Source organism: Sinocyclocheilus grahami, unplaced genomic scaffold (genome assembly GCF_001515645.1).
Source record: "Sinocyclocheilus grahami isolate Dianchi unplaced genomic scaffold, SAMN03320097.WGS_v1.1 scaffold150.1, whole genome shotgun sequence".
In the NCBI taxonomy this organism is placed as follows: domain Eukaryota; kingdom Metazoa; phylum Chordata; class Actinopteri; order Cypriniformes; family Cyprinidae; genus Sinocyclocheilus; species Sinocyclocheilus grahami.
In genome coordinates, this window is record NW_015505329.1 from 1,891,270 (window position 1) to 1,908,275 (window position 17,006).

The following is a 17,006-nucleotide window of genomic DNA, read 5'->3' on the forward strand; positions in this document are numbered from 1 at the left end:
CATATATATATATATATATATATATATATATATATATATATACACACATTTTCTAGTTTGACAAGATTTATGTTGATCTGTTTAGTGCAAATCCAATTCAAATATGTTTGTACAGTGGTTCTTACCATCAATCATGGTATTAGGAACATTGACCTGGAAAAATTGAATGCTTTTTGCCATGGAGTTAAATACTGAATTTCATTCAGCCAGATGCATCAGCATTTATGTACAACAGTGGCTTAAAAAAACATGTAAAAACTATTAACGATTGGCCCAAAATGGAATAATAGGAGAATAAAAGGTGAAACAGGAACAAAATGCCACAAAAAAACAACAGCAGCTATTCTGTGAATGACAGATTTTATTTAATGAATTCATTTTTCCAAACCTAAAATACAGAAAAACATACTTTGATAGAAATATTCTGTGAACTAATACAACAGGTCCTGCTTTTAAAGGTCCCAATGGCTTTTATATCCAAATGCTGCCTTAAAAGCTGTAGTGCCATGTTAAAAAATGTGACAATGGGGTTTAAACATATTCAAACGAGCAAGAAAGTAACAAAAATACTTGCTGAAACCAACAGTATGCTACACAATAAACCTGGTCATCAAAGGCAGACTATTGGCATAATTGAGGTCTTGAGTTTGTCGGGTCAATTAGGGTAATCTGGGTCATTTTTGCACGTTTGACTGCCCACTCAACACTTTACACAATTAAATGAGACTTTATCCTAAGACAACCCAGCTAGAATATGGTAATGTTAGCATAGACTATGTTGGCTTGGACACATCAGAGCTTTCCTGTCATTCCCAAATGTTCCAGAATTCCCTATTTTACCCTAGTGTTTTTTTCTTGAAGCTACAGGAGCTAAACACCTGTATTTAACAAGACGCATGTTGTGCTTGACATGGCAACATTCTGTCTAGATGTGCTGAATATTTGGATGCAGCTGAGAAAAGCACGGAAAGTGAGTGTTATCTGGCTGGTTTCAAGTGCCTCTTTCAAGTCTTCCCACTTTATCAGAGACCTAAATGCAAAAATCAACAAGACAAAGAGAATTTCACCTTAGTCATTAGTTCCACAAAATGCTCCCGAGAGTTTGGTTGCCTGTCCTACTTTGGCAATGGCTTTCTCTCCAACGAGTCCTGCAAGAGTCATGCCTTTCTCTCGGTTGTACTTGGGGTGAAATACAAACCCCCAACCAAACGGACAGAATCTTGACTCTCCCGTTAATACAAGTGGTGCGGTTTTCGAGGTCCATCTAATAGTTGTTCTGGTAAAGTTTTGGCATCAGCTTTAATGGCTTCTGATTGAGTCAAAATCAGGAATGGATGTGGCACTTTGGGCCAAACAATCCGTGTTCATAGAAAACATCTGTAGGAAACATTCCGGTGTCTATATGAATGCTGTGGTCCATACCCATTGACAAAACAAACGGCTGGTGCTTCAGGTAAGTGAGCAGGTGATGATGTGGCAGAAAGGGGTGTGGCTTGCTGACAGATTCTCTGTATTGGCCATGACCCCATGGCGGCGGGGGTATGATATGGATTATGGGGGCGGGATCAGGGCCCGTTCTCATTGTAATGGAGCGAGATGGGCCGGTCTCTCTGGACGGGCATGTAAGGCCAATTGTAGCTGGAGCCGGAAAGCAGCATGTCCCGCAGCAGGGTCTCGATGGGCGTTTTGCCTACCAGTCGCACAAAGAACAGCTGTTCGATAACGGGAGAAGAAACAATGCGCAGGGAGGGCAGTCGTAACAACAGGCGGCCGAATCGATTGGGTTGATTGGGGTATTGGTTCCGCACGTACTCCTCAAGAGCGCACTGGGACTTTTCCTGGATGCTCTCCACATGGGCCACATCAGACAGACCCATGGCATCTGAAGAAGAAAGTAAAAACAGATGGGAAAATTAAGGAATACTGTAGTATCTATCAACCCATCTATCTCCATCTATCTATCCATCAATCAATCAAACAATCTGCTTAGCAATATCTATCTATCTATCTATCCATCCATCAGTGCATTAACTCCTAGTTAAACTGGATTGCGGGGATTGCGGGTTCTTACTGAAAAAGACACATCTGTAAAATTGCAGGTGTTTAAGGCATGATCCCCTACGTCATTCTCTCTGTCATGCTACTTATCATTGGTGTACGCGTACACTTAATTCTGCTGAGCTTCAGTTCTGATAACAAAAGATTAATTGCTTCATATTTCTATGAGGGCGAGGATACCCGCTGAGCGGGACCTAACCGCCACTTCTGTCCCATGAATCTTGATAAAGACATCTATAGTTACGGTAGGGAGCATTTTGTAAAGGGGGCACTGATGCGTCAGTCCCTGGCGTAATCTCAGCGGTGACAAGCCTTGCGTGCTTCTACACCAGCCCCCCTCGCGCTGGCGTTGGATGGCAAAGGCATCCCCCTCTGTCTTTGTGTTTCACAGTGTGAACACGTGCTGGGAGCTGCCACTGTATTGCGTTGGGCAATCAGGGTGACTGGCTGACATTAGAGGCCTGTCGGGTGATGTGAGGTTATAGGAGGTTTGGGCTGAGGTTACGGGCCACAAGAGTTTGTCTGTCCCTGTTAGCTCATGCCTGCGAGTCCCGGCAGGGGTGGAGGGGGGCTTTGGCTGGAATTGCAGGATGGATCACATTGATGCCCTGGGCTACAGAGGTTATGTAGGTCACAGCCAGACTGAAGCGAATCCCTATTGCTGCAACTCAGCATGCATAATTCAGTCATGTTGGTGGACGTTGAGCTGGGGCGGGGGGGTGCTTGCCTGGTTTCAATAATAGATGGAAGCGTGAAGGATTGAGTGATAAAAAAAAATGAATCGAGAGTGGTGAGTTCAGCCATCCATTTGGAAAAGTGTAGGTCTGGGCTGGAAAAGGTTTTCTGATAGGTAGAGCACGGAATCAGAAATGATCTAAACCAGTGGGCAAGACATCTCAGAGTCTGGAGCTTTGTACCAAAGTTTTGGCAGCGGCACAGGAAATTCTGCCCGTTGTGAATGTTTTGGATGTAACACGTTATTTGTACTGTACTGTTATGTATGTTATGTAATCAGGTACCCTTTCTATTTATTTTGTTTATTTAATAACAAACACGATTGGAAACCTCACAAATAGTCAGTACTACTGATAACTAGACCTAAACAGATCAACAAAACAGGTCCAGGTGTTTTCTAAATGGTATTATTGAAGTGGAAACTGTGCTTCTAAAATCAACTCATACAGTAAATACTAATCAAACCAAGTAGCCTTAAGGTTAGTTAGTCTTACCAGAGGTGAAGAGTACGATGGACTTCAGGCAGGAGTACTCGGCCGTGTCTACCTGAAGGGCTTTCAATTTCTCCACTTGCTCTTGGAAGACGCGTATGTGGTCCATGAAGGCCACCACCCGTTCGGCTGACATGGGGGAGGCGTGTAGACCAGCAGCGGCCAGCAGGGGCGCTACATGCAGCGGCATAGAGCACTGAGCAGCATTCAAAACGAACAGCTCACTCCACGACATGCGCAAGAGCGCCACCTACACACGAAAAAGGCACACATGTGGGAGATTGCTACAGATGGTATTTTTTTTTAAATGAAAAGCACTGAAAAAAAAACTTTAAAATATAAAATCCATAAATACAAATGTGTGCGTTTCTTGTTCAAAAGTCATAAAATAAATAAGAAATATATATTACTAGGCAGAAAAATTACATAAATATAACACAATTATAAATTAATTAATAAATTGAAAATAAAAAAACATTGCTGTCTTTTATTATATTTTATTATTGTCATTGTTAGCAATATACCACTCAAGGCTGTGTGTTACTGTGCGTTTACGGAATTCAGCCTTTATCCATTGTAAAACCACAGTAATGATTTATATATATTTATTGCTAATTTAATTTCTTAATACATGTTCCTAGTGTTATTGTAAACAGTTAATCAGAGCATGTTACAAATGCAAAAAAAAAAATTTTCTAACTTTTCTTTTCAGCTGATGTTACCAGGCCCTCTTACCACTTTTCAAATAAAATAAAATAAAATTATAAAAAATGTTAAATACAAATATTAAAAAATATTAGATAAGATAAACATTATATTAAGTAAAATTTTACTTTATTTTACCAGTTTATAAAATAAATTAAAATAAAATATATATGTATTCATTTATAATATAAATAGAAAATATTTAAGAATATAAAATTCAATTAAAAATACAAAAAAATATAAAGTAAAAATGAACTTGATTTACCTGGTCCATGAGCTGCAGGTCAGGAAAGAAAGGGATGTTCTTCGCCCACTCCACAGCGCTGAAGAGCAAACGGGCGGCCAATTCACAGATGTTCTCAATGCCCATTAGGTTGTTGGACTGCATGCACTGGGCTCCGTAGCGGGACGTGGGGTACGGCTCGGCCCGTAGGAGCAAAGATATGAAGCCCGAAAGATATGGCTGCCCATTGTAAGGTTCACTCCCGTTGCTCAGGTACTGTCCTGGACTGGACTGCGAGTTGGACATACGACCCCTTTGGACAGCTGTGGTAGAGAAAATAAAAAGCAAAGAGCCATTAGAAGTGAATATTGATGTGTTTACTTGCAAAAACTACCAAATCCATCCGCTACAATAGATCAAGTCCCCTTCTGCTTTCTAATGTCTAAGTGACTGCAGTCATAGCATCTGTGAAACCCATCAGAGAGATGCCGACCCCTCTGCTATCCATCAATGAGTAATGAGTGAGTGAACATTATGGGTGAAATGGTGTTTTTCACACTTCTTCAAACAAATGGTTCAGCCAGAGGCGAAGGGGAAAGCAGAGGCCATTCCTGTAATGACGCAGCCCAGTGCCCATTTGGGAAACACCTGTTTAGCTATCCTGCTGTCTGGCCAATAACTCCATTTACTATAAACCAGAGGGAGCAGGAAATGAACACAGAATGGAAAAGAGACTGTGTGTGTGTAAGAGAGAGTGACAAAAACCCAGAGGAAAACGTTTCTGCTCAGAGGTTTCACAGACAGACAGATAGAGTTTGGAGTGTGTCAACATTATCTCAGTTGTTTCTCATAAATGACAGACCAGGACCTGAAGGTATCATTTTATTTTAATCATTTGAATAAAACATATTTATTTGAATATAAAATATGTTTGGCACATTTTAAGAATGCAAACCCTGAATCAGATTAAAGGTAAGGGGGAGTTGAGGTTGAAAGAATTACTAAAAAGAGGAACAAGGGCTGAGAAACTACAGATACAGAAAGTGTAGGCAGATCCAGGCAGATTAATTGACCGATATTTGAGATTGTCAGCATCAGCCCACCAATCAGATTAGGGCAGCCATCCAGTGAAACACCCACTACGACCAACAATACAGGCACTCAGTAACCCTCTAGCTATGGAATCACACAAGATCAGAGCTCACAATAGTGATTAAAAGGAAGGAACAAGCCCACAACACTCTTATTATGATATGACATACACTCACAGTTTCCTTTAGGAAGGAAGAGTAAGTGGAGAAACAGAATGATGAGGATTCAGAAACTTTAGTTATGGAAATTGCAGCCACAAAATGAATGCTTTTATAATGTACATAATTTACAACATGAATGACAGAAGCTTTTTCTTTTTCTTGTTTTATACAGTATAGCAGAAGATGTTTTATGCATGTCATTTGTGGACAAACAATAGTACAGCTATCTTAAACGTACAATATGTAAGATTTTTTTATTAAAATATCCAAAAACCACTAGAAGAGTGTTATATATTTTGCTGACTTGTGTACTTACATTATTCCAAATGTTTCGAAGAATGTTTAAATCCAGAGAAATAAGCAAATTTAACTAGTGACACGGACCGTGTCCATAGTGTCATTGTGTCGCCTGCCAGTGACGTCATAACCCCTCGATTTCCGGTTTTGTTTTGTAGAAAACATGGAAACACCAAAGATGCTTTAATATGTTGTGTGTTTAAATAGACCGATGACGACCGCACAGAGTAGCATTATAACAGAACTTTCAAATGTATCTAGTATGATAAAACAGCGCTGCTTTACCCCACATACGCACAACCGGAAGTAGTGGAAGCGGTCGACTGTGGCATAATAAAAGCTCCGCTGCTTTCAAGCCGTGTGTCACGCTCGTTCAGCGCCTCGTTTCGCTTCGACGGCTTTCACCCTCACCCTGCTTCATTCTACTACTTTACCAAATCATTAGCTCATCCATGAACATGATTTCTGCCCGAGTCCCGTCGGATTGCATCGGCTGCGGGGATGAAGGCCACAACTGCCATGATTCCACACTCAGTCACAGCATCATCAAACTACGCCTTTGTCTCTTTGTTTATTTGAATACACGCCCTCTAGCGGTGAAAATTACAATGGGTACGGAAAGTATTCAGACCCCCTTAAATTTTTCACTCTTTGTTATATTGCAGCCATTTGCTAAAATCATTTAAGTTAATTTTTTTCCCTCATTATAATGTACACACAGCACCCCATATTGACAGAAAAACACAGAATTGTTGACATTTTTGCAGATTTATTAAAAAAGAAAAACTGAAATATCACATGGTCCTAAGTATTCAGACCCTTTGCTGTGACACTCATATATTTAACTCAGGTGATGTCCATTTCTTCTGATCATCCTTGAGATGGTTCTAAAATGAACTTAAATGATTTTAGCAAATGGCTGCAATATAACAAAGAGTGAAAAATTTAAGGGGGTCTGAATACTTTCCGTACCCACTGTACATATTGTGCCTTTAAGTTAATACACTATCGTTCAAAAGTTTGGAGTCAGTAGGATTTTTTTATGTTTTTGAAAGAAAACTAAAATAAATGCAAAATGTTGCGTTTATTTGATCAAAAATACATACAAAAACAGTAATACTGTGAAATATTATTACAATGTAAAATAACTGTTTTCTATTTGAATATCTTTTCAAATGTAATTTATTCCTGTGATGCAAAGCTGAATTTTCAGCATCATTACTCCAGTCTTCAGTGTCATTCTACAAACATTTCTTATTATTATCAATTAATCAAATGTTGTGCTGCTTAATATTTTTTTGTGGAAACTACAAGCATTTCCTTTTTTAGGATTCTCTGATGAATAGAAAGTTAAAAGAAAAGCATTTATGTAAAATATTTTTTTGTAACAATGTAGAAGTCTTTGTTTTTTTTTTCCTGGACCTTTTCCTCACATTATTTCTCTCTGCATAAAGCAGAACAGAAACTCGGGATGGAAAACTTAAAAAAAAAAAGAGAGCAAATTTAATCAGGCACTCCTGCAGCATACATTTCTTCAGAGCTGAAGTTGATCTGCATTCCTATGAGGCTCTGATAAATCAATAAGTGAACATGCTAACACGACTCACACTCAAAGGTCAATAGTTACGGTAGCTGGACCTTCCTGTTACTCATTTGTTTTCACTGTTGTTGTTCTCTCCTGAAACAGGCTGTGATGGAGCTCCAACATACCATAATAATAATATTTGACATTGTTGTTTTTTTAAATGGTTATATTTAGCTTTCTTTTCTTTTTTTATTCTTATTTTCTTTTTAATTTTAGTCGTTTTAGTACTGCAACTTGCAGTTTTTCATCTAATATTTATATTCATTTTTATTAAAAGCTTTATTTCAATTAATAAATAGTATTTTCATAGTTTGTTAACAATAACAACTTTTAGCATAACAATAGAGTAAAAGCAATGTCTTAATAATTGTTATGCCCCTGTTTTTTTAGTTAGACACAGTGCAAAAATGTTTTACATTATAATTTCTTTATTTTACAATTTTCCAGATTCCTAAAACTTTGTTTAAATCCTTTTTAAAAAAGAAAAAGAGGTCTCAGACTTTTGAACACCACAGTGTTTGAAGAATCACAAGGCTTTACGTTACACAGCAAATCAGCTAGAAGGAAGAGTCACCTCTGCCGGCGGTCACCTGTTTAAACGGGTTGAACAGCAGGATTAGCCAATCGACCAGGTGGCAGAGTGATATTTACCCAAACCCCACAGAGAGCCGTCACATTTGGACTTTGCTATGATCCTGTCTATTATTAATGTTTACTTTCCATTGACCTATATTTCACCCTGCACATGGGAAGTGACTGACTTATAGGTCATGGGATGAAGTCACAGTTTCAGCACATTTCCAGAGGCGCTCGGCAGAAGCAGCACGTGGCGGACATCTGCCAAAATCCTAATGTGACATTTGCACATCCTGGGCCATTCTGCATGAAACCGTATACAAAAATCTGCTTGGATTACATTTTTGAAATAGATTTGTGCCTTTTTTTTTTTTTTTGAGATTGTTGTGGTTGGTTGCTTACGAGTGTTATTTTAGTATCACTGACATACTATTATCTATTATTAGTTTTATTTTTTTTAGTTAGAGTTTTAGCAATTTTGTTGTGTTTGCCATTTTTATTAGCTTTTAATACTGTGTTTTATTACAGTTAACATTTATTTTATTTCAATTGCAAAAATGTTTTAATTCATTAATAACCCATCTGCTTACTGCCTCAAGTCAAAAAATATTATATTCTCTATATATTCTGGTCTATATGACTCAAGTCCCTCATTCAATGTAAGTCTATGAGATTTTGTATGCCAGCACTTCTGCTGTGAATGTCAGACTTCATTCAGTTCATACTGGTCGTTTTCTAGTTCTGACAAAGGTCACGGCCTTCCGCACAGAGCATTCCAGCAGATGCACGTACTTGCAGAAGCCTGTGGAACTGACAAGGCAATCACACTGCTTTCTTTCAATCAGAAGTGCCCTTTGTCAGGCTGGAATGTCAGTCATGTCAAGAGCAGCCGTAAGGTGTAAAAACAGGTAGAGCGATCGAAGAAGAGGAGCGCTAGGAGGAAGATCATCTCTGTGAGTCTAAGACATGAACGCACTAGCTGAATCCTTCTGGTCTTGAGTTTCAGATCAATCTGTTGTTACTTACATTTACACTCTTAAAAAGGTTTATTGGCGTTGATGGTTCCATGAAGAATCTTTAACATCCATAGAAGCTTTAATGGAACCTTTATATTGGAAAAAGTTATTTAGATTAAAATGGTCTTTATAACAAGAAGAACTGTTCACTGCAGGCTCTTTGGGGAATCGAAAATGTTTTCGTTTTTTTTTACGGCATTGCTGTGTAGATTCCAAACCTATATTCTTCATTATTTATGAGTAAATAATTTTTAGAAATGTTCACTTGTGTTCATCAGATAAAATGGCATCATATGGGTTTGGAACAACCTGAGGATGAGTAAATAATGACAGATATTTCACTTTATGTTGGGTTACATCAACTGACGCACTTCTGGCTTCTTTGAAGTTTCCATAGAACATCCCCAGAAGGTTCTCATGTAGAATCAGGTTGTAAAACCATCAATTTTTTAATAGAGAAAGGTCACATTCTGTTCATTCATTCTGTCTGAAATCTGCACTAAAAAGTACATATGTATGTGAGTACATACGTATGTGAGGGTCTGTGTAACCCGCAGCGTGATTCTACTCCATTCATTACCAAACGCACGTGATGAACTCGTAGGAGAAGAGAGTGGGATTTCTGAGCGCTGGAGAAAACAAAGAACCTTATAGAGAAATGCGTTTGACCTCATCCATAACAAGCAAGCCATGCAAAAGTTCAAGTGTTTTAAAGCTAGCAATGATCTATACCAGCGGTTCTCAATTCCAGTCCTGGGGTACCACTGCTCTGCACATTCTGTATGTCTTCCTTATTTAACGCACCTGATTCAGATCCATTAACTGAACCGAGGGCGTCAGATAAGGGAGAAATGTGCAGAGCAGTGGTACCCCAGGACTGGAACTGAGAGCCACTGATCTATACTGTCAAAGGCATTATCTGCCTGATATCTGAACCATTTACTTGATCTATTGACTACCAACTCTCTATGCATTAATATTTCCATCTTCCTTTAATCAAGTAGTGCAGGGATATTTTTAGAGTATCTTAAAGCCCGCCAAATCTATATATACATAAAACACTCAAGGATTACATGAACTTGTGAACTAGATCAACCTGCAATAACCAGGTGCACAGAATCGGATTTATTTTGCACTCATACTACACTCATATTGACTCATATACTATACAATATTTAAGGAGCCCAGACACGACACTTGAGTGGAAACTGTATCACAAACTATGAATATTTTATGATATTTATGTCGTTTATTCATTTATCTATAAACAAACTTACTGTATCAAAGACTGTGAGCGCATCAATTTGAACCTTGGAAGGAATCTTTAGGAAGTGCTACAAAACATTGTTCACTAAAGGCCATATGGATGGATATGTGAATATTAAACATAAACCTCATGCAAGGACCACAGTGCATGAAGCAAGTGTTTTGTTTGTTTGGCTCAAACTGTGTTATGACTGCAGATTATCTGTAATGGCTCACTACAAGGTGCTTCTTTTTGCAAGTGACTGAATTGCATAATTCAGAGAAGACATAATTTATGAATGAAAAGAAGGAGGGAGCAGTGAGGCCTGTCTATATCTATTTTGTCTGTACAAATGCAACACAACCTTAGTGAAGAAGAAAATGCATATTATAGATTTAAATAAATGCATGCAGACCGTTTAAGCAATGTCTTGGCTTAACTAAACTGTTGAGGCGGCTGATGTTTTCACAAATTCAAATAAAAGTGCAAAACATAAATACTGCCATTCTAAATGATTTCAATGGTTTTACATTTTAGTTTCAAATAAATTCATCACACTATATGGGGTAAGTTGTCACAATGGAACAGCCTGTCATAGGCTTTTATTTAAAAAATTTAAACAGTAAATCAATTATGAGAGACAAAACAAGTCATGAAACAAATTATAATTAATAAATCCTATAAAAACATAAACCAATGTCAAAAAATAAAACCACTGAGTATTGGACTCGTATGACTCTCATTCCTTTGTGACAACTAGCCCCGGTCTCCACTATTCACTGGGAAACTATGTTGATATTTTTCTAATTCAACAAGCCACTACAAGGATGATTGGAAAATCCCTGAAGCAGCCAATTCAGAAGACTCTCTTGAGTTAGAGGTTAGTGTCTACTTTGACAGAAATGCAATATTATAGATTTGGCTACAGAATAATTATGGACCCATATTTGTCATTGAAACGGTCTTCTAATATGAAGCTCATATTCATGTCAAAGGTCAACAGACTAGAAAAGGAGGAGAAAGAGGTTTTCTCTGGTTCTTTCAGTCTGAAATCATGACTGAAATAGACAAATCTAATTTTCATAACCCAAATGAATGAGGAACTTGGCAGAGTTTTCACAATTAACTGCAGAGTGGACAACAACTTATTAAATAGTATAATACTGAAAACTGAAAAAGTAGTAAACCTTAGCGATTTAAACTTTATTTGAAATGGACCATTTTTGAGAATTATTGCACAAATGAGTATTTAAACTCAGCTTAAACGGCAAACAAGGAATTTTCTTGATTCATTTGTAAAAAATAAATAAATAAAAGAAAAATTCTATTTTAAAACGAATTATTAAATAGCTACATTATTAAAAACAAACGTGTGCTGCAAAGAGCTTTTAAACATAGAAGCTGGAAGAAAAAAAATTCCATCACTACGCTCATAAAATAAACATTCATTAATGGTGTTTATGTTTATCATTCTTATGAAGAACCTTTTGTAGTGTTTTCAAGTTCTTTGGAGAAAATGTTTTTGATGTTACACTGCAGGTTCTTTAGATATGGTCAACTTTAGTTTTAAGCATGACAGTAAAATAGCCACTACTCAATAATATTTGTCATATCTAACTTAATGAGTTTTCAGAATTTCTTAGTTCAGTAATAAGGTCAAATGAAGCGTAATGAACTCATCACTTTGATCTTACAAGCAGCAATTAAACATCATTTTTCAATTCTAGTGGGAATTCTACTGTGAAAAAAGAAAAGAAAAAGAAAAAAGGAGGGTTGCTTACAAACATATTCCATGGTAACCATATTTTCCACTACAACGGCTAAAACAGTTGTTGTTAAAAACACTTTGGTAACATGATATCTGTAACGTCAGACTTTAAGAAAAATTACATAAGGATTCTGTTTGAAAGAGACTGACTTATAGACTAAATTATCTACAATAATTGTATAGCAACTATGATGTAAAAGATCATAATGGAAAAGATGTTTAGAATAAAAGTTCAAATTAGAACCAAAATGCCATTGTGATGGTTCCCGTGGTTTGGTTTGACACCATTTTTTTGTAATGTCTCCCAGCTTCAACTATAGCCTAATATTTGAAACATTTTACATTTCTGATCAGGTTTATCCTATCACGGGTTTTTAAAAAGTGCATTTGTCAAACGCATGCAGCAGTTAAACCCTCTCAGGTCTTACCCTCTCTCCTCATTCCGACTTTCAAGCACTTCTTCAGCCGGCAGTACTGGCACTGGTTCCGATGGTGCTGGTCGATGGGACAGTCGCGGTTCCCCCGGCAGGTGTAACTCAGGCTCCGTCTGACCGAGCGCTTGAAGAAGCTCTTGCAGCCCTCGCAGGTAAACTGGCCGTAGTGTTTGCCGCTGGACTTGTCCCCGCAAACCATGCAGTCCACATTGGGAATTTTGTCCCCGGAGAGCGCGTCGTTGCCCGGGGTTGAACCCGAGGGAGTTCCCGGTGTCCCGCCGGGCTCCTGACTGCACATTTGCAGCTGGGACCCGGGATCAGCCGAAATGTTCTCTTGCCACTGATTTACTACCATTGCCATGCTATCCCGCAACACTGTCTGTGGTAACGACCGATACAATGCGACTCCTTTCAAGCGCAGAGGAGAGTTCACACGATCCTGAACGACGCTCGAGGAGATCTCTGGACTTCCCACCTCACAGACCTTCCGACGACAAAACCTTGACAGAGCGAAACTTCACTTCTCTACTCAGAAGAGGGCATGGAATATATACAAAGTAAATAGGAAGGTGGCATAATTATTGTGTGAGAAATCCCCAAAACATGTTCAAGTTCCAGTCGCTCCGAATAGAGTCAATTCTGAGCTAGAATGTCCGCGCGAACACGAGAAGACCATCCGTCGGAAACTTCACGATCTCCAAATCCCACACGCGAAGTTTTGCTTTAAATGTAAGATAGGCTAACTCGCGCTCGGGTGCATGTAGGCTATTATTATTAGGTATTTAAAGGAGACGATCAAATAAAGAGCGTTTGCCAGTCATCTCACTGACCCGATACCAAATCATAAACAAGCGCGCGCACGAAATATTATTGCGGAAAATAAAACGTGTAAATGAAAATGAATACGTTCGTTACGTAGGCCTATGACAGTTCTTTGTACCAGGAATGTTCCTAAATAATCCGTCCAAACTTGTATGTTGTTTACAAGAGAAGATTCGGCGTGTTTCACTCGCGAGCTGTCCGTTTCATCTCTGAGAACCGTAGATAAGAATTCGGTGAAAGTGACACTAAACAGCCGTGTTTACCGGAGCTCCGCCCACCACATTCCATATAAGGATATAGTGACCATATTAGTATATGACGCCTTCGCATGGGGCGGGGCTTGAATTCGTACAGCTTCTCAACTGGTCAGTGGAGATGCAAGAAAAAAAGGTCTTTGTCCAATTGGACAAAGGCGCTGCTCTTGCACGATTAATGAGAATTGTTTAACAATTTCAAGCAGAGAGAATCTCAAGATATCTTGAGAAGAGACATTAACACTGATTATGTGGCAAATGTGAATTCTACAGTTTGAATCTGTTATCTAACACTTTATTTCATAATGTTCTGGTATAGAATTCATAGAGAATTCAGTTCCATATGTTACATATGAGACTGTTTATTTATTTATAAAAAAAAAAATTAAGTACTGCACATTAAAATCTTTGATGTTATTCTCGTCATAACAGTTAATTCTCAAAATTCAAACAGAAACTATTGTTAGAAAAAGGTATCGTTTGGTACATTTCAATAATAATAATTTCAAAAGGTCCGCATTCAATTTAGTCATAAAAGACTTTCGATTTGAATTTTAATCGAAGACATAAACAAGTGTATTGTGCACTTTTAATTACTTCAGTACAAAATAAATAAACAAACAAAACGATTTGTGCATTGTTGTCTACTTAATTATAGAGAGAGAAAAAGAAAATGAGGGGATCTATATGTTAGTTACCTTGTTTTTATTAGTGTGTCGTGGAGGTGTTAGAGTTCACACCATTTGACAAAGGCTCCTCGCAGGAGTCTTCCCTTCTGTTAGTTTAGTCTGTAATGAGCATACTGGGAAGCTGTTAATGCACAAAAGGCCACAGTGTAAATTACAGTGACATGCACTGGGTTTACCATTACACTTAAAAGCTGTGAGGAAGTGTAGGAAGCATTGAACTAACTGATGTCATAATTATTGAAAGCCTTGTTTGTATGCAAATTAAAATTGCCATCTGTTCTAAATGATTCAAAGTTACTTCAACAAGAATTTATTTGGGATTGTCTTCTAAATTAATTTGATTGTGTATATTCATGCAGTAAATGTGGACTTAATTTATTGCAGAATCATTTTTGGATTATTTTAATTATTTTTGACTGCTTCATGAAAATACTGCATTTGCCAAAATACAATATTTTTAAGCTTCGCTCTTGTTTTTGTAATGTCTCCAACTAGTTATATTTATGCATTAGGCAAACACTTCCTTTCCTATGTCATGGACATTTTATGAAACTATTTGTTACATAAAATAAAAAATAAAAAAACTGTTTACTTCTTACAAACCATTTGCACTGCGACAAGTAATTACGATAAACACAAATTCCTAATACTGGGGAAAATAAATTAGGATAAGAAAATTAACTGGTGGTAACATAGATGTAATCATTATGCAACAAGCACTAAATGTGATGGCTTTATCAGAGAGATTTTTTTGATATGCTTTGTATTTTTATATCTATATATTTTTATTAAAACTTTAAGAGCACCTCAGTTCCATAGAGATGCATTAATATTTTCCCACCTCCGCCACTGTGGGAAATTTCCCTCGATGAGTAAGTGCAGTATTCCATAAACCAGTTTAAACAGTTATGCCTCGCTCTCTGTCCAGCATTCATGCTAAGTAAACAGTCATCTTTGTGTTGATGCCTTACCAAAACAACAGTAATAAAACAATCATAACACTGCCAGCATTATTTACAATGAGTTAAAACAGGTTTAAATATGAAGCATATAGTAAATAAATGGAAATTAAAGAAAATAAATTATTTACATACAAAACATATGGTCCCTAATTAGCCAGCATGCAAAGAAAAGAACTTGATGTTATTGTTGTCCCTGTTTAGCACGGCACTTCTAGCGCTAGAGGCCATAAAGTTGGCCTTTAGCTTAGCTTAATTGTTGTCACATGTAACCCTACCTGTCCTCCAATTAGCCTTTTGACTGGATATTAGATCATTCTGTGGCATAGTGACCAAGGGTGTTATTTGGTGATTATGTGTAATTCTACACAGTGATGGCATTTAAAATGTCTAAATGAAATGAATCTAGTTTTCTAATATCATTCAATTAGAGGTTCTTTTAAAGGTCGTTATTTACTCACACTCATGTTGTTCCAAACCTGTATGCTGTTATTTTTTTCGTGAAACACAAAAGGAGGATTTTTGAAAGCTCATCACGCAGCTCTTTTCCATATAAGGACAGCTTATAGTCTGTCAAGCTCCAAAATGACAAAAAAACATCATAAATGTAGTCCATACAATTTGTTCGCTGGTCAACTTGTGTCTTCTGTGGTCATAAAATAGGAAAGAGACCAAGAGTAACAAACAATGTGATTTGTCATCAGAACTTGAATATGAATGTGAATAACAAACAGCATACAGGCTTGGAACAACATGTGGGCGAGTAAATAATAATAAAAAAATCTATTTAATGGGCATTGTTGAATCTGCAAAAAGTGCCACTCTATTATTGAATGGAGCTATATCGAATTGTATTATCATCACCAGAACAAACATCCATATGTCAGACACATCTCTGGCTCTGATTGATCGTCATGATAAATGCACAGGGAGCTCATGCCTAGTATGAGGTGACTGATGACTGCAGCAACTGGCACAGGGACTCCCAGATTGAGGTCAGGGAGTAAACATGACCACATAGCATGGCCTAGGAAATGCAAAGGCCACCGGTTTGCAGGTTAATTTATGGAAGCTTTGACAGTTTGTGACCCATGATTCAGTGCCCCTGTTTCTGACGTGAAAGACAAGCCAGTCCAAAAATGTACCCGTAAACAATCACTTTGGTAACCTGAGCGGGAAGCAAAATATGGCCTGGAAGGTCCACTTTCTGAATGTCCAGGGTCTGTCTGAAAGGACAAAGTTAAAGTTATAGTAGTGAATGATCACTTTTCAACTTTTTATCTATTCACAGATCAATTAAAAGCTCACAAAGATTGTTGCGAAGCTTTTTAAACTGTTGAATTGTTTGAACTGTTTTGCAACTTGAAATGATCAACCATAAAATCAAATAGTTATCTAAATTTGAAATTAATTAAAAGTAATATGACGGTATATATATGATAATATAGACCGATTACATACAATACACTGACATTTTTCTATAAATTTATAAAAGTATTGTCTATAAAAACAGTCGATTTATATATAATATGACAGCCTTATAAGGACAGATTTACATTTTGGATGAGTGCCTTTACATTTGTGCTTCATATTGTAGTTTGTTCGGACGGTGTGCTCTTTCCTCTGTCTGATTAGACTTGATTAAGAGGTTAGACTTTGTGAAGCATGGCGTCTTTAACTGAGATTTATCTGTTCCTGTACTGACCCCTATGGGGTTGCCTTCCTTCACCCCAATGTCCTTTAGATTTATTTGGTTATTTATTTATCTATTCTGAGGAGTCTTGCATTTCTCCCTAATATTTTTTTTTCCTGTTTATGCATCCAAGTCTCATTTTTCACAGTGGTAGCAATATGAAGCTCTTGCCATGTGCTGATTTAGTCAAAATACGGGTAAA

General features: G+C 37.5%; 1 protein-coding gene across 2 annotated transcripts in view; it reads right to left on the reverse strand.

Moving 5' to 3' along the window:
* LOC107592141 (nuclear receptor subfamily 2 group F member 5-like) overlaps positions 1-13,420 on the reverse strand; it is a 30,878-nt gene extending 17,458 nt beyond the window's left edge. Inside the window, exons 1-4 of one of the 2 annotated variants that reach the window (XM_016281533.1) lie at positions 12,382-13,420; positions 4,255-4,535; positions 3,288-3,534; positions 545-1,882 (exon numbers count right to left, since the gene is read on the reverse strand). In XM_016281533.1, the coding sequence (XP_016137019.1) occupies positions 1,566-1,882; positions 3,288-3,534; positions 4,255-4,535; positions 12,382-12,748 (1,212 nt within the window). In that variant the 5' untranslated portion in view covers positions 12,749-13,420 and the 3' untranslated portion in view covers positions 545-1,565. Of the gene's footprint in view, positions 1-544; positions 1,883-3,287; positions 3,535-4,254; positions 4,536-12,381 lie in introns of those variants that run through there. The other variant, XR_001609948.1, reaches the window with a different exon arrangement.
* Between the last annotated feature and the right edge of the window lie 3,586 nt (positions 13,421-17,006).